We start from the raw sequence: 17,762 nt of genomic DNA, 5'->3' as shown, positions 1-17,762 counted from the left end.
AGAGCCGGAGAGCAGGTGAAAGGTTCCTACGGTCAAACAGTTACAGCACTAAGTGCAGATCAAAAGTTAACACATTCCATGTCACGTAGTCAGTTAATATGGTCACAATTGACATTTTTTTTGATAAAATTAGAGGGAACTTATAGTAATTTTGCGTGGAAATAGGGAGATGCAGTTTCCATTTGTAAAAAGTTGGTTAACTAGCTAGCGTGGAAAGCTAAAGAATGAGATTGAATGGGGTGGCTTGCATTTCGCATGCTCTCTTTCTTTGCCAACAGAAACCCAAAGCGGGCATGCAAATGCATGGCACAGAAAAGAGACCACATGTCAATGGAAAAATGAAACAAAAAAGCTCCATTCTTGTTTAACTCTTTCTTTTCTATATCAGTCATGTTATCCTCATTGCTCCTCTCTGGCCGTACAACTTCAGAGATTAATCCGGATCATATATATGCCTACCACGTTTATCTCTTACCCTCTACATTTCCCTTTTTTTTTCGGGGGGGATACAAAGAAGGTCTAAAGCAGGAACAAGGCGGGGAAGGGCGATAGTCGAACTCTGACCATGAATGTGGGGGTGTACGTAGTGCTCCATCACTGAAGTTGTTAGCCCCACTTAACCCCCTACATTCTTGTCAAACGGTATTAATTCTCTCATATTCTCGAATTCTTGCTTTAGATTAATCCTCAAAATCTTCAACCTCCATGGTTAATTACCCTTTTTTTCTTTCAGTAACGATCATGTTAGTTTCATTCTAAATGATTTTCATGCGTGCTTAGTTTCATTCTAAATGATTTGAATGCATATTAATGACACAATTGTTTTGATTTTTGTAGTTTTTTAATCTGTGTTTTGTTTTGGTGTACAATTACGTTATAGGTAGAGGTATATCCCCCGAGGGGGGCTAGTTTTGAGCACCTTGTGATATATATACACAAGTGCTTGACGGATCTACTACCCCTTGGCGGTCTCAAACACTTGATCAATCCCGTGTGGCACTATGTCTGGAGCTGATGTTGACCAAAACCTTAAACCTGGTAATTACGACAATCCAATTAATATTTGGCATGATCTTCATCTAATACTTAAATGGATATATATTTTGATCGATGGTTATGTATATCTGTGATCTTCTGGACGTTGAATTACACACAGTAATTTTTGAGTTCTTTTAATTAGGGTTTCATCTTGTATATATTAGGGATTTGAATATAAATATTCAAGTAGTACATACAATACATATTTAGGTTAGGGTTTATCTTTATGTTTAGGTTAGAGTTTGCGTGGAGCAATTGCAAATGGATATATAGAATAGATTCGTTTGCATGCAGGGTAAGAGCCTGTCAATACACACACAAATAGTATTCGCATACGTTTGAATCCAAACTAGTAAACGGTACTAGAATGGCATGAAGGTTCCAGAGAAGAAACTGTAATTCCTCATTCTTCATCTACTTAATTAATATCTTCCTTTTAGTTAAATTAAGAGATAATCTCACAATAAATTACAGGTTATGTTGATAAAAATGCTACTAGCTACGTGAGTCACAAAAGATCTTGCAGTTCTCTTGTTTAACATATATATTTTTCTCAGTAAACATGCTAAAGTAAAGATATCAAGTACCATATTGATGGCATAATTTAAGTTAAATATTAGGGTCAATAATATAACTATATCTCACAGGGCATGAGGTAAACATACGCTATACGAATTCTAGTCCAATATGCAAGTGCAATACCCAAGTTTCAAGCTACATTAGTAGAAAAACTACTTGCGCGACAAAACTCTAGGTGTTGAAGTAGTTTTCGTCGCACAAGTTATCTTTGCACAATACAATAAGGCCATTGTTGTGCGCAATCGTCCTGGCAAAAAAAAAATTGAAAACTTTAGGCGACAAAGATATTCGTCGTGCAAGAGGACTTTGCACGACGAACTGGATAATGCGTCGCCCAATATGTGGGGGAAAATGAAATAAAATGAAGATTTGGCGCCAATTTATCGTGTGACAAACCTTTTCTTGCATGAGGGAAAGCTTCGTGGCAGTGTGGTTCTTGCATGACGAACAATAGTCTTCGTCGTGCAAAGTGTTTGAAATGGTTAGTGAGACATTTAAGCCAACAAGTAAATGCAAACTTTAGGTGACAAATACTTCGTTGTGCAAAGGGTTCACTAGGATTCTTAAAAAATCCAAATCCACTCTTTTCTCCTCATTAATCTCTTCCTCATCTTTTTCCCCAAACCCCCTCATTTTCTTCTCCCCCAAACTCCAAACCTTTCTATCCTACAAACTCCAAAACTTTCTCTTCCCCACATCCCAATTCTTGTTTCCTTTTTTCCATTACTTTCTTCGTCGACAATCTTCAATTTCCAAGGTAAGTCTTAATATATCCAAATAATGACAAATTTGTTTTGGAAATTAATTTTAATTTTTGACTTGTGTCTCATAAGTGTGAACATTCTCTATGATTAGCTCTCTTCTAGTCTCTTCTTAGACCAGCCCCAACCCTTGAACCTAAACCTAAATATTTAGGTTCACAAAAAGACACAATTTAGGTCTTTGAAAAGTGAATGTCACGTAACCTTCAAGATCTAAAATTAAGGACCCAAAATGTATTAGTTGTGGTGGAATGGTTTTAACCAAGGTTCTAAAAGACCCTCGGACTAGCACCTAGGCGGGGCCAAGGCAAGGGCCTAGGTGGACTAGGTGAATTTAAGTAAATTAATTATATATCGTAATAAACTGCAAAATTGAATGACTTAGATTGTAAAGTATTAAAACATAATGAAAGCATTAGAAACAAGCATATAATTCATGTTCACCTAAGTATTCAACAAGTCTCCTACAATTTATTGAAAAAATTAAAATGCAAAATGAAAGTTATCGATTTTTGTATAAGTGAGAGTTGTGACCTATGCAAGTTTGGGCGGGTTAGGCGGGTGGTTAGGTGGTCTACACGGTTTAGGCAAGCGCCTAGGTTGTCTAGGTGGGTGCCTAAGCAGGCCTAGGCGCCCCTTTCTTAATTTTCAAATGCCTAGGGGTTAATTGGTGCAGCGGTCATCTGCCTAGCACTTAGGTGAAGCCTAAACGGCGCTACGTGGGAATTTTTAGAATAGTGGTTATAATCCTACTTTTTTTTTTGGGAAGGATTTTTTATTTGTAGCTTTGAGAAATGTAATTTTAATTTAATTTTACGAATGTTTTAAACTAAAAGAAACTAAATTCTGACAAAATTTATCAAAACCAAACAAACCACAACACTCAACCAATCAACCAATTTATTTTAAAGTGGATCTGCTATAAAAGATTATTTTATTATTTTGACAGTTGGATTTTTACTTTTACAGTTGGATTTGAAAAAAAACATGAACCGTTACATGCAAAAAAAAAAAATGGATTTCAATCTGGACCGTTGAACACCAACGAACAGAAATCGAACGACCATTGAGGCCCATAAAATGTTAACGTTTTGTAACTGGGTCCCCTTGCCAGTTGGGGCCCATCTATCGGCCAATATAGTTCATCATCAGCATTGGTTTTTTAAAAAGTGTGTGGCCCCCAAAAAATTTGTTGGGTTTTAGTTTGGGTCCAACGCCTAAGGGCTGGTTTGGTATTGCTGTGTTTTGAAAAAAAACTGCTGTGAGAATAAGCGGCTATGAAATAAATCAGCAGAGTGTTTAATAAACTTTTTTATAAAAGTGTTTTTGGAAAAAAAAGCAGTCTAATAGTGGGTCTTTTCATTAAAGAAGCACTGTAGCTCCGTGTGCTTTGAAAAAAAACCAGTTTTCCAAAGCTGCAAATAGCAGCTTCAGCTTTTTTCTTTGATTTCAGCTTATTCTCACAGCAGCTTCCAAAATAAGCCCTTTTTTTCAGTTTACCAAACACCTAAAACCCTCACAGCTTTTTTTCATGGATGCTTTTTTTTTAAGCACCTCACTCCCAAACTAGGTCTAAGCTTTTGGGGCTAGGTCTCCCCATTGAATTGCATTTTTTGGGATTAAACCCAAATATTTGAATTTGCGTCTCTCCCTTGAAATTGGTCTTAGCATATACTATGATGAGACATTTCATGTTAAGTAAAATGCTTGTTGACTGGCCACAGTGCTCATCGGGGTGGTAACTACTTCGTTCACATAAGTTGTTTGACAAAGTGCCTGAGAGCCTTGGCATCGTCTTTGCGTGCATTGCTGTCGGTATCTAGTGATAGACTTTCTTGAGTATGTTGACATCTGTTGACAGACTCGTTCGAAAGTTGTTGGCATTTGTCGACAGCCACAATAGCTTGTCAGGGGATTATGGCCCACTAGCTCTTTGACGAAATGACACATTAAGAATTTACGTGTTGTTTTCGTCCAACACTAGAGGTATACATGTCCTACTTTACTATCTTGGTGTTCAAAACTTAAATTTCTCATTTTGTTAGGGCCTGTTTGGTACTGCTTTTATGAGAAGTACTTTTTTTTTTCTCATAATTTATTTCGTAGAAATCCTAGTGCTTCTTAAGAAAGCATTTAAAGTATTGCCTAATATTTATGTGCTTCCAAAACGTGCTTTACGATGCAAAAACACTTTTAAGATTTACTATCAAATTGGATCAATAACACATTTAATTATCTAAAAGCGTTGTTAGCTATTCAAATAACAGTCTCAAATTATCACATGACAACATCATCATTGTAATAAGGCTTAAATGGTAAAATGGTCCATTTGTTTTAGTCAGTAGGTCAATTTAGTCCATTTGTTTTCAATTTGGCCAATTTAGTCCTTGAGTTGATTTCGATTAGCCAATTAAGGACATTTCCATCTAATTTCTGTAAAAATTTATAAATTACTATAAACTTATTTATAATATTATATTTACTTGATTTAAAATATTTAAAAATGAAATACAATTAAAAACTAAAAGAAAAATTATTCTCCACCCAACTCGCCCGGCCTCCTCCCTAACATTACCTCCTATCTTTTCTATGTCACAACCTTAATAATTTTTCAAATGGGATGTTTTATATCTCATTAATTCCCATTTTTATGTAAAGTAAAAAGGATAATTATATCTCTTATAGCTTTTCTTATAATTTTTTTAATAAAGATTGAATGAAATGATTTTAATTGGCTAACAGAGATAAAAACATGGACTAAATTAACTAAATCAAAAACATAGAAACTAAATTAGTCATATAACCATAACACAAGGAGTCAAGGACCATTTTGACATTTAAGTCTTGTAATAATTTGGCTAATTCGAAACAATGCATCACAAAAGAGACGTAATAAAAATACAATAATTTGAAGAATATAACTTACGACTAGATCATAGCAAAAAACAAAAGAACAACAGATTTCGCGCGCGTGGGGCTGCGTTGACGCCGCTTTGATCTCGTTTCCATGCGCCAGGAGCGGCCTGTGAAATCCACGCGCCACCTTGTGGCATTCAGACCACCTGTAACGTAGGAAAATGTACCTTCCTCCATGCCTTGGTCTCCTTATTGTGGCTGAGGAGGGGAGGAGTGCAGGCATGTTCTTCTCCAACAAGTAGTCAGGTCCCTTTGGGATCCATCAACCACCATGTTTGGAGGTCATGGATTCAGATTTTTGGTTTCAGTCCCATACATTTTTGACAGAAGAATATCAAGATTTGATGTCCTTGATAAAAAAAACTCAAAGCAGCTAGGTGAGTTGAAACCTGAAAGTCACTATTTTCTTTAGATATTTATAGAGAAAATTGTTCAAGAATAAACCTTTTACTTTACAAGTTGATATTTTCTTCTTTAGCCAAAAATAGTACAATGGAATCTAAAAAAAGATATTCTTTTTGTTGAAATTGTTTTGGGTTATATTCATAATTTCATAGTTTTAGTTTGATTGATTTGATTTGCCAGAGGAACATATTGGTTTGGTTTCTCCCAATTCATATGAATTTTGTGTTTTCTATGTGAATTTTGTTTGCATTTTGTTCGGAAATCCGATAAAATTGGAACGATATAGCGAAGATTAACTGTCTACCAGAAGATGGAAAAGAGAGAGAAAGACCCATTTGTGTTTGTGGGTCAATTTATTTTGATTACTTCGGTGTGCAGATGGGAACTCTGAGGACGAGAGGAAAACAAGGCTTGGGTCTTTCAAGAAGGCAGCAAACATGATTACAAACTCCTTCAATAAGGGTCGAAGGAACAGTAAAGTAATGTCTTTCCCTATGGAGGACGACATTGATGCCGAGGAGCTCAAGGCAGCTCAGGAATTCCGGCAAAAACTTCTTTCGGAAGAACTACTGCCCTCGAAACATGACGATACTCATATGTTGCTAAGGTTACCTATTCTCTGTTTTGATTGGCCATAACAATTTTTTATGCCCGAGTTGCTATATCCGGTTATGAATAGGTTGTTTGTTATACTGTTGTATGATGGTGCAGATTTTTAAGGGCCCGGAAATTTGATGTTGAGAAAACAAAGCAAATGTGGTCTGACATGCTCCAATGGAGGCAGGAATATGGTGCTGACACTATTATGGAGGTAGTTTTCAATGCTTATGTTGAACTTGGAATATGGTGGAGATTGGTTTAGTTGGAATAGCTATTGTTTGTCTGAAATTTTTCCTTTTGTTTTTTCGCTAAGGACTTTGAGTTCAAGGAAGTCGATGAAGTCTTGAAATACTATCCACAAGGGCATCATGGAGTTGATAAGGATGGACGGCCTGTCTACATTGAGAAACTGGGTCAAGTCGATTCTAATAAGCTGATGCAAGCAACAACAATGGACCGGTATGTAAGGTACCACGTACGGGAGTTTGAGAGGACCTTTATCTGTAAATTCCCTGCCTGTTCCGTTGCAGCAAAAAAGCACATCGATCAGAGTACCACTATTCTTGATGTCCAAGGAGTGGTATGTGAAAACTCTCTTAATATTGATTAATTGGAGATATCCAATTATTCTATGGACAAACTTGTATTCTAATTCATTTATTAAGGAGATCTTCTTGTTAGATCTAACTATTGTGGTGTCAAACATGATGGGTTATATTTATATGTTTACTTGATCCGCAGGGGCTTACAAGTTTAAATAAATCTGCAAGGGAACTCATCCAGCGCCTTCAGAAGGTTGATGGTGACAATTATCCTGAGGTATCCTGTAAAAAGCTGTATGATTTCAAGTTTTGCGTGAAACAAGATTCTTGGATTGTTTTCCTGTCATGAAAGGTAGTTTTCATGTTCTGTGGTGCTGATTGAACTTTTTTTTAACGTAGACCCTGAACCGTATGTTCATCATCAATGCTGGTTCTGGATTTAGGCTCTTATGGAACACTGTCAAATCTTTCCTTGATCCCAAGACCACTGCGAAAATCAATGTAAGCTTTCATCCCTTCTTCACTCTAAACTAGTGAAATTTTTTATCTATTACTGGTGCTAAAGTTGTTGATATTTTGCATCAGGTTCTGGGAAATCAATATCAGAGCAAGTTGCTTGAAATAATTGAGGCCACGCAAGTATCGTTCTAGGAAAACTATTTTTTCTTCTATCCACTTCTTCATCTTGCTTTACATTTCTTCGTCTGTATCTTGTTCAGTCTGAGCTAACCAAGCTTCCTGTTATAATACTCTTCGTTATGTTGAACCTGCAGTGAGCTACCAGAGTTTTTGGGTGGTAGTTGCACTTGTGCTGATAAGGGTGGTTGCATGCTCTCTGATAAGGGCCCATGGAATGATACAGAAATAATCAAGGTGATTTTCTACAGTTCGAATATGAAATAATTCTTGACCCGTTAACAACTTGAGCTTTTAGGAAAATGGAAAATCAACAGCCTTAGTTTGAACGCCTGCAATTACAACCTTTCAATATTAGTGTTGGAGAGAGGCCATATGTGAGGGAGAGTTTTGGAATTAAATATATGTTGTCCAACAATATAACAGCTTAGCCTTTGGGGATAGTGGTAAACCAACTGACTTTATCAGCAAGTAATTGAATTTTTTTTATCCTAATTTGTATTGTAATGTGAAAAATGATCTCCAAATCTGTTATTTTGATGAGGCAGATGGTTCAGAGTATTCATGAGGCCAAATGCGCAAGCAACAATTTATCAGGCGATCTGGAGGAGAAACAGGAGAAACAGGAGGAGAAAATATTGGAAGAGGAGAAGAAAATATCTGAAGACGAGACGAAAGTCTCTGAAGAGGAGACTAAATTCTCTAAAGAGGAGACAAAAGTTTCTGAAGAGAAGTTAATCCCCGAAGACGCGAAGGCTTGCACAAACGTACTCAGACCTTGGCTCAAGTTGCCTTTTCATTTTTCTGTGTTTATGGCCTATCTTCAAACCTTCTTGTCTCAGATTTTATAAAATTCTCAGTTTCCTGATGTTGATTTTGTTGCTATTTTCTCTTGGTATGCTACCACATGAAGAGAATGGATTCTTTCTGCTCAGATACGTTTTTAGAGGCTGAAACTTACTCAGACCATCTCTCTTCTTTGCCTGAAGAAGTAAGCAGGGCCCTTTATCTTTTTTGCATATTTATCAATCAGTTAACACTAACTCTCTAACTGTCTTTTTTGAAATATTTAGTCTTATTATAGTTCAACTTTGCCTCCATAGGGAGAAAATTCTGGACATGGCACTTGCCGGGCCTTATTATATGATATGCTCATTTGCTTCATCTTGTGCAGCTTTTAACTCCGAGAATGTATCCGATGGGATATGACGATGTTGATTCAATGGTTTGCAAGGGAACTGAGAGAGAGGCAGAAAGGCTGAACGCTGCTCTCAATCGACTCAGTGCCTTGGAAAAAGAGCTGTCTTCAACCAAGCAAGTAATCATCTTGATATTCTTGAATTCTTTTATTGAAGTGTGCATACCAGAAAAAGAAAGATCCAAAGATCCAAATCAAGACAACAATAAACGTAATCATATCCATTTCTTTTTGTGCGAATGGTTTTCAAGGTTGAGACGCAGAAAGAAGAAAAGCTAAAGGCTGCTCTTGACCGCATCAATGCTTTGGAACAAGAGCTGACAGAAGCCAAGAAGGTAATGTCTTGATATTATTCAATTCTATTATTGCAGTTAAAATTGAAGCAAGAAAAGGAAAACTTATACGTTTTTTTGTTGTTTGTTTTTTTTTTTTTAGGCACTGGAGGAAGCCCGTCTTAAACAAGAGGAGCTTCTAGCCTCTGTCGACAAGGAAAAGAAATTTGTATGTAACTAAATATCTAATACTTGCTTAGCCAGTTCAAGTTTATTTGTATCTCAGATCTATTGCAAGTTTATATTTAGACCATCTTGCGTTTTGGACTCTAATTGCAGAGCTTATTCTGTTGGTGACATGATCGATCTAAAAGCATTTATCTAGTGTGGTGGATTGAGTGGCTCCGGCTTGTGTGGTTCTCAGGAGGGATGAAATAGAAATGCGTGTTATGTGTGTTTCACTATTTGGAATGACGGGAATTCTACCTTGCCTATGGCTTATAACAGCAGGCATTGTCATTAGTTGAGGTGTTCCAAATTAGCAACTGAAAACCATCCTCCGGAATATGCAGAGTACTCCTAGAAAAAAGTAAGAGCCTCCTCCCGGGTTGTTTTATAAGATCAATGTATATAGATGCAGCTATCAAGGAAAGGAAAAACATGCACCTAGGAGTTGGAAGAACTATTAGAGACTCACAGGACGCGGGGTTGGCAGCTAACGAAAAACCATTAGAAGGGTATACTTTTCAACAAACAAACAAGATAACTATAGAACTACAGGGCTATTTGGAAAGGGAAACAATACAATTCGCAGAGGATATCGCAGGATTTGGCTGCGGAACGGGATTTAGTTTGATTTGGTTTGCAATTGTATGTGATTATGGGGAACATATGGATGGAGGAGAGTCCTCTGTGGCTCTTTCCGTACATTTCAAGTAATTCTTCGGCAATTGTAATGTCTTCATATAAACAGAATTTCAGTTTTGAGATGAAAGAAAACTAATAATTAGGATCTAGCGCACAGTTTCCACTCATCTTTTGTAAAAAAGGAAAAACGTGTATCAAATATTTGATTAGATGCGGTTTTTAGTTTCTCTACGCTGGCGTTTTTGTTCTTGCTTGCTTGGTTTGACATGCTGTTTGTACAGAACCTCTTGATTCCTCGCTTCCCTCAACAGTTCTCGCTTCCTTGGTTGCCAAGAAAGTGAACCGGAATTGGCATTGGAGCTTCCTCGGTGCTATGAACAAAATTGGGTGTCTAAGTTCAGAGGCTCACCGTACCAGCTGCAAATCCTTCGATGTTGAGGGCGAATGATTCTGCAAACGTCTTTCTCAAGCTATGTGATGAAGTACTAACCCAAAATACATCCAACTTGAATTAAGTAACATCGGAATGTACCTGGTTCAACCAAGCAAGAGGAAATCATTTAGTATACCTTAAACGCTTAATGCAGAAGCTTTTATTTTTCCATATGATACAGCCTCATCAGGCTGAGCTCCAGAATAACTGTCATCGAATTTGCACTATGTATTGATAAAGACAGCATAATCCATGCCATCAGGAAATCAATTGGCGCTGCAAATGTGACGTTCCGAGGATGATTATTCCCGTCTTTCGTGGAGTTGCATGCAGAACTTCACCGTTCATAGCCAAAATATATGTTCAAATTAATGACAGCATGCTTTGTATTTGTGATTTCATTTCTGAAGGTGATAATCAGGTGCTGCAATGACACGGTAACAAGGAGGCTGCGAGGCATTTTACGAGATCTTCCTCTATACCACGAGCAGTTGTGACCAAGACATCCACCATACAGTGCTCCAGCAAGTAACAAATTGTATATCTAACCCCAGACGATACCAAATAAGAACTAAAACCCACAAGAACTCTGGGAAATGTTGAGACTGGATGCACATGTTGTATTCGTTTAACAAAATAAAGGAAAATTGTATATATCGTGTATTTGTCTGCATTTGTTGTCGCAATAAAGATTGGTGTTATTATTTAAAAAATTAAATGAAAGTATCTGGACAAATAGTCAAATATAAATGTGAAAAATATAAAGGAAAAACATGCACATCTACGGGTTGGTATTGGAGCTTCACGGGGCGCGCGACATCCATCGGAAAACCGTTGCAGGGGTATTTGGAAGGACTGCAATACATCTGCGGAGGATATTGCAGGATTTAGCCAAGTCATGCGAAATATAGAAGATGAATCTATGGCTGCGGAACAAGATTTTAGTTTAGTTTAGTTTTCACCTGTACGCGATTATGGATGGAGAGGAGGGTTCTCCGTCGGTCTTTCCGTACATTGCAAGTAATGCTTCTACAATTGTAATATCTTCATATAAATGAATTCCAGCCTTGAGATAAAGAAAAATAGTACGTACTTATGCTCAACTTCACAGTTTCAAATCTCGTGCGCTTCTCTTTCCTTTGCTTGTTTGACACTGGTTTTCTCCAATAGAGTTCTTTTACCTTAGTTTTGGTTTTTAAACATTAGTGCTTGCAAAAGATTAAAATTTAAAAAAAACCAGGTGCTAGATTGCATATTCAATTTAATCCCTTGAAGTGTACTTTTATTAAAATTTATATTCAATTTTCGTTATTTAATGTGTATTTTTATTTAATCTCTCCCCATTAAATTTTAATTTTATTAATATGCGCATATTTAGTTTTTAATTATAAATGAACATAAATGCGCAAATATTAAAAGAAACTGGTGATACAAAAATATGTAATACATAAGTGTACAGAAATGACTGTACCGAAATATATAAAATTGACTTCTTTGTACTAAAATGTTTGTACCTATATATTTATACCTAAATGTTTGTTCCGAAATTTATCATAATGAACCTAAATGTATGTACCAAAATATATTATATTGAATTAATGTACCTATATGTCAATACCGAAATGTATGTACCAAATTGTACATACCAAAATGCATTATATTGAATTAATGTACTTACATATTTGTATCGATGGATATACTGAAATAATCAAATGTATTAATGTACCTAAATGAAGAACATACAAAATTGTTATCGAAATATATATTATAAAAAATTAATTAATTTGCTTAAATGTAGACATTAAAATATAGGGAGCCTTACTTATAGAGACACAAATATATACCATATTGACACATTTTAAAATATAACAAGGAGGGACAAAAAACCCAATAATAGAAAACCAAGCCTAACCCAAAAAGAAACTGACCGACTAAATTACGGTCCATGCCGTTTGACTATAACCGTTAATAAACAGACATGTTAACCACTACACGACAAAAAAACATAAAAACTAACCGGTTTCCCTTTTCCCTTATTCAATACCCGCGGTTTCATCTTCCCCAAGCCTATCATTTCAAATTCCTATCACTCAAAAGATACTTCCCCAGAAAAAAAAAAAAAAAAAAAAAAAAAAAAACCTTAAAATCTCTATAGTTTCCGACACTTTTAAGCCGGATTTTCAGTAAGTGATTCACAAAGTTCAACCGGATTTCTAGAAAGATCAGTGTTTCAAAGGTTTTCCTACTACTCAAAATCATCATTTTGCATGATTATATTTCGAACTCTGTAAAAAACGAATGGATTATCAAAGTTTTGCATGCATTATCAAGTGTTTTTGCACTTGATTTTACAAAAAATTCAATGTTCCAGTTCGAGAAAAAACAATTTCAGTTTCATTATTTTAGTTTATATGTATACTGATTCTTCAACAACATCTGAAAAAGAAAATGAATATGTGTCTAAATTTTGTGAGTAAAAACATTAACTGTCACAGCCCGTCCCGAGATTTTATTTATCGATCGTGAAATGATGAAAGTACCCTTGATTGTTGTTAAGGTATGTGTGTGACATGTGATGGAATAATGCATATTTTCCTAAGTTTTGGGGAAAAAAATTATGTTGGATTAAAGGTTGTATGTATTTTGTGTGGTTAGGGACTAAAGAAAAAAAAATGGGATTGTGATGTTTTGGTTGGACCACACACGGGACACTCCTCCCTCTCTTCCCCATGCCCTCTCTCTCTCTTCCCTCTCAATTCACTCTCTCTCTCTCTCTTTTTCGTAACCGTACGGACAAAACCAAGGACCCTCAAATCTTCACAGATCGAAGGTTCTAAGGTAAGAATCGAACTCCTCTTGAGTCCCTGAGTTCAAATATACTAATTTTAGGACTTAAAACCTTCGATATCATCGTGAAATCATAACTCCGAAAATGGGCACTGTTCATGCACACGTAAAATGATAGGAGCATATTTATGCGCCTTAGTTAGTTAGTTCTTATGCATTTATGTTGTGTTTTCTTAGTTAAGTTAGTCTTTTAAGCTATTTTCATGTGTTTTCAGGTTTTAGAGACAAAGTGAGCAAAAGGATGCAATTTGGAGCATTTTGGAGCAAAATTGGGCTAAAATGGAGTTCATGCACATGAAGCACAAGGGATGGACGAATTTGAGGAATTGGTGAAGCTAGGAAGGCGTTTCAAAGTTGAAGAATTGAAGATACAAAGTTTCCTAGTTGAAGAAGGAAATGACTTGAATGAAGGATTCCTAAATGAATTGGGATTCCTAATCACTAATGGAGTCCTAATTGAAGATGGATTCCTAGATATATGAAGTTTCCTATTCAAGCAAGGTTTCCTACATGAAGAAGAAGAATTAAAGCCAAAGAATCAGCTCAAGATAAGGAGTATTATCCAAAACCTCATCCATAACCTTATCTTAGCTTATCTTATCCAATCAAACCTTATCCTATCCTATCTTATCCTTATCCTAAACTATCCACATTCCAGCCACTTAGGAGGGTTTCTAATTAGATTAGGATGCTTAAAATGGGATTTCTAGAAGACCTTATCTTATCCTACCAAGATGACACCTAAGAACCTTTCTAGAAGCCTAAAAATCTGCCTTGCATTATCCTTCTAGAAACCACACTTTGTGCCGAATTTTCTACCCTATTTCCTTTAGGATTTTGGTTTCTAGAAGCCTTATCATTTCACACTCTTTGTGCTGCACCTTATCTCCCAATCCCTTTGGGTTTTTGACTTGTTTTCCTTATAGGATTGGATGTTATTATCCTATGCAATTTAGGCCTTTAAAACCTTGTCCTTTGCTACCTAGGAGATGGGATTTTCAGCCTATATATACAACCCATTGCCGCACCCTTTCACTCACCACCCTCTACCAGATTTTCACTATACCATTCACCAATCATCCCTCATTGTGCCGTGAGTTTGCAAGGAGAAGAAGGAAGACAACTTGGAGCCGTGCATGCCATTCAAGACGTTGGATTGTCGGAGCGTTTCTAGGTGTTTTCTATCTTTGTTTCAATGTTTAAATTTATTTATCTTTGTTTGTTTGCGAACATGAGGAACTAATTTCTTTATAGTTAGAGGGGAATTCAAAGCCATGATCATATGTTTTATATGACTTGATTTCTTCCAATTATGATTTCATGAATCGTGAATGTGGTTTACTTATCTATTTGATTGATAACATGTTTATGTATGTTGATTGAGGGTCGACACTTAGTTTGCATGCATGAATTTGATGCTAGAGTATAAGGGAATTTCACCTAATCGTTATTAACTTATATTCATAAGTAGTAAAAGTCGCTAGTAACGATTGTGTTAAGTAAATCCTAGGCAAGAGTAACATGCGTATCCCATAGTTATGAATGCCTCGTCAATGCTTATGATTTCCATTGAACTTAATGATCTTTGATATGTGTCTCTATCATGCGTATTCCATAGTTAGGGTCCTTGATAAGAATAATTTGGTTGTACTGCGTATCCCATTCAATTCAATGAATCTAGGGAAATCTGAGAATTAATTGGTCAATCTAGTTAATTTGGGGCAATGTCATTCATGGTTTGTTGAAAGAGTAATTGGAAATCGAGTCGTATGCATATGTTTCATGTGTGGAGAAGGAACCCTCTAACTAGCATTTCCCCATTCTATTTCATCAAAATCGTTTTCATTAAAGTTTGTTTTTAAAGTTTATGTTTTAAAGTCCAATTTCGTCAAAACCAATCCCTTTACTTTTAAATCTTGTTTTTAGAGTCAAAACATGTTTTCTTTAAGTCTTTTGAGTCTTTGAAGTTCTATTTTCGTCCAAATCACTTGCTAGGTCTAGAATTGTGTCTTTTTTATTGTTTCTTGCTGTTTTTAGTGTTTTAAGTTAGTTTTGAGTCTATTGAGTCTAGTTTAATGTTTTTGAGTCTTATTTGTGTCGATTAGCACCCCTAGTTAATCCCCGGTCTAGAACGATCCCTACTTGCATCATTACTACAATTGTCATCAATAGGGTTTAATTTGTGTGTCAACATATTTTCACATCATAAAATATTGTGTTTCAAGGAATTTCAAGCTCACAGTGAGCTTAAGGAAGTCCTCACAAGCTTCGGGGTACGTCGTTGGTAGGATTTGGACGTCGGAGGACTGAGAACGGAACTTTTCAATTTTGGCCGGAACTTTCGAAGCTTTTTCCGGTGAATCCCTGGCGAGTTAGGGGTCGAGGCAGGTATGGATGTGTTCATCTCATCATGATCTTCATTTTGATATAAAGAGCGTTGAAAATAGTGAAGAAATGAGGAAGTTATGGCGATTTAAAAATTCCCCAGAAACCGGTGACTTTTCTGTGGCCGGCGAAACCAGTCCGGCGACTGGAGGAAAAAGGTGACGTGCGTGGGGGCGCGTGGGTCCGTGCCCCTCCCGACACGTGGGGGCGCGTGCAGCCTAGAAATTTTTTTCTAAAAATACCTCGACATCCGTGACGTCGAGTAGGTCATTGTGGTATATTCATATACCCAAATTGAGCATTGTATGAGAAGTTATTACGAATTATCGGTATGTGCTTTAATTAACGTTTTTATAGTTGTTTCGCATATAGATGATACCTATCCCGAGGACGAGCGCATCCAAGGACGTCACGGGGGTTACGACTCTTCGACTTATCAGTGAGTGGGCAGTTATTTTCTGTTATTACCTATATACTACTGAATTTCCCAGAAATTGAATTTAAATAAAAGTATGTTTTTAAAATGCCATGCATGCATATTATGAATTATATGAATTAGTAATTGATGCATATATATATATATATATATATATATATGAAATGGTGTTGTGGACGCACATGTGAGTATCAGGTGAGTTTTATGTTAATCATATGATTTATTGTAATGTGAATTGTGTTGAGAGCTCATAACCTGCACCCCTGGTGTTAGTGCTTATAATATTCACCACACCGCAAGATCACCTTGGATCCAAGTAGGTGCATGTCGTACAGACCATGAGAGGGTTCCGACATGCTAGTCGTACAGATCACCAGAGGTGGTTCCGACTGGTAGGTGACCTTAGATTATGTGCACAGATGATTGATGAGTGAAGCACTAGAGCGTATTATTAAACCATTCTTGTCGTACATACTACTTCAGATAGTTTCGACTTATGTGCAGAGTAGTGCCGTACAAGTCACCGTGGTGACTCCCGTTGGTTTGGATATTGAGCTATGGAATTAACCGTACAAGACCAACTGCAGGGTCTCCGGTTGATTCATTATGTCACCTGTTATATTGATGCATTCTTAATCTGTTATTGACATTATGGCATGGCATATTTTCTGGGTTTTGATAAAGAATTGTGATTTGAGATATATGAAGATTATATGCATATTATGTTATTTTCTGGGAAAGTATACAGGTTTTACAGCGAGGGGTTAGAAATGTTTTAAATGAAATGATTTTCGAAAAGCTTTGTTTTACTGACCCACTCAATTTTGTTTTGTGCCCCTCCAGGTTCTAGTTAGCAGCTTTGGTGGCCCACGAGGATTCCCACGACATTCTAACAGACTACTCATGTAGGACTCACCTTCGGGTGTTGTAATTCAGTAATGTACCTACTTGACTGCACCTTGTACTTAGGCTCTGAATATGTATGTTTCACACTTTAACTTACTCTAGCACGTTACTTGGTTATTATTGCTAGTATTTGGTTTTTGTTTATTCATATTTCTCTTATCTATTGCTTCCGCGTCGCACTTTTGGTTACGTCATGCCCATGTGACTGCCAGCACGCCTTGATTCTAGGATCGGGGGGTGTCATTAACCGTCTAGCTTTGATGCTGCACTTTGTAAATTAATTCTGGTTGTACTTTCTGTTTGTAAATTGGTTATGCACATAAATATGTTGTAGAAAAAGAAAAAAAAGGAGTCTGCATCAAGCTTGTGTTAAAACAATTATGTATCTACCTTGTTTGCTAATTTGATGCTGCATCTACTTGTGCGCTAAGTGATGCTGCATCTAGCTTGTCTGCCTAGCATCTGCCCCTTTGCATCTAGTTTGTCATTTATATGACTTCATATTATTTGATTAAAAATTATACTCATTATTGTTTCATTTTTTTATGAAGATGATGCCAAAAGTAAAACATTTTGCAACCAAAAAGAAATCAGCTCCAAAATCTCCTGCTATAAAGCGTCGAGCAACAGATGATAACTATGCTCAAATAAGACTGAATCTCTTTGCATTTGCAGAACTATTACAAGAGCTCAAGCCAAAACTTGATGAAAAACCAGAAGTATTGACATTCATATATAAGTCACCTTTTGGTAGACTAGTGGAAGCTTACATAAAAAGGTGAATTAAAAATGAAAAAAATCAGACTGGGATGTCATACATATAGTGACCTGGTATGATACTGAAAAAGAAATGTTCAAATTCAAAAAGGGATATTGAAAAGTAAATGTTGATGATGTCCAATGCATATTTGAGATCCCAAGGCGAGGCAAAGAAGCCCCTC

The 17,762-nt window shown here is 36.5% G+C and overlaps 1 protein-coding gene and 1 long non-coding RNA gene across 7 annotated transcripts; both read left to right on the top strand.

Moving 5' to 3' along the window:
- Positions 1 to 484: 484 nt before the first annotated feature.
- Positions 485 to 10,636, top strand: LOC126621861 (phosphatidylinositol/phosphatidylcholine transfer protein SFH3-like). 6 transcript variants are annotated; one of them, XR_007623209.1, is made up of 16 exons: positions 5,324 to 5,513; positions 5,546 to 5,671; positions 6,078 to 6,306; positions 6,411 to 6,510; positions 6,613 to 6,879; positions 7,041 to 7,118; positions 7,241 to 7,342; positions 7,427 to 7,476; positions 7,615 to 7,714; positions 8,026 to 8,244; positions 8,391 to 8,468; positions 8,652 to 8,795; positions 8,927 to 9,010; positions 9,111 to 9,176; positions 9,287 to 9,536; positions 10,126 to 10,636. XR_007623209.1 is itself a non-coding variant. In XM_050290480.1 (15 exons), the coding sequence occupies exons 2-15, from the start codon at positions 1,002 to 1,004 to the stop codon at positions 9,302 to 9,304; spliced, it is 1,572 nt and encodes a 523-aa protein (XP_050146437.1). In that variant the 5' UTR covers positions 485 to 642; positions 881 to 1,001; the 3' UTR covers positions 9,305 to 10,045. The 6 variants fall into 6 exon arrangements, 5 of the variants coding, with proteins under 5 accessions (XP_050146437.1, XP_050146438.1, XP_050146435.1 ...); XM_050290480.1 differs by lacking the exons at positions 5,324 to 5,513; positions 5,546 to 5,671; positions 10,126 to 10,636 and adding exons at positions 485 to 642; positions 881 to 1,038 and having other exon boundaries at positions 9,287 to 10,045; XM_050290481.1 differs by lacking the exons at positions 5,324 to 5,513; positions 5,546 to 5,671; positions 10,126 to 10,636 and adding exons at positions 723 to 743; positions 881 to 1,038 and having other exon boundaries at positions 9,287 to 10,045.
- Positions 10,637 to 13,626: 2,990 nt separating this feature from the next.
- On the top strand, positions 13,627 to 16,874 carry LOC126621863 (uncharacterized). Its single transcript, XR_007623210.1, has 3 exons — positions 13,627 to 15,482; positions 15,852 to 15,918; positions 16,759 to 16,874. It is a non-coding gene; the product is annotated as an uncharacterized LOC126621863 (long non-coding RNA).
- The last annotated feature ends 888 nt before the right edge of the window (positions 16,875 to 17,762 follow it).

This window comes from Malus sylvestris, chromosome 5, assembly GCF_916048215.2.
Source record: "Malus sylvestris chromosome 5, drMalSylv7.2, whole genome shotgun sequence".
NCBI classification, from domain to species: domain Eukaryota; kingdom Viridiplantae; phylum Streptophyta; class Magnoliopsida; order Rosales; family Rosaceae; genus Malus; species Malus sylvestris.
This window is presented reverse-complemented; position numbering and strand designations above follow the sequence as displayed.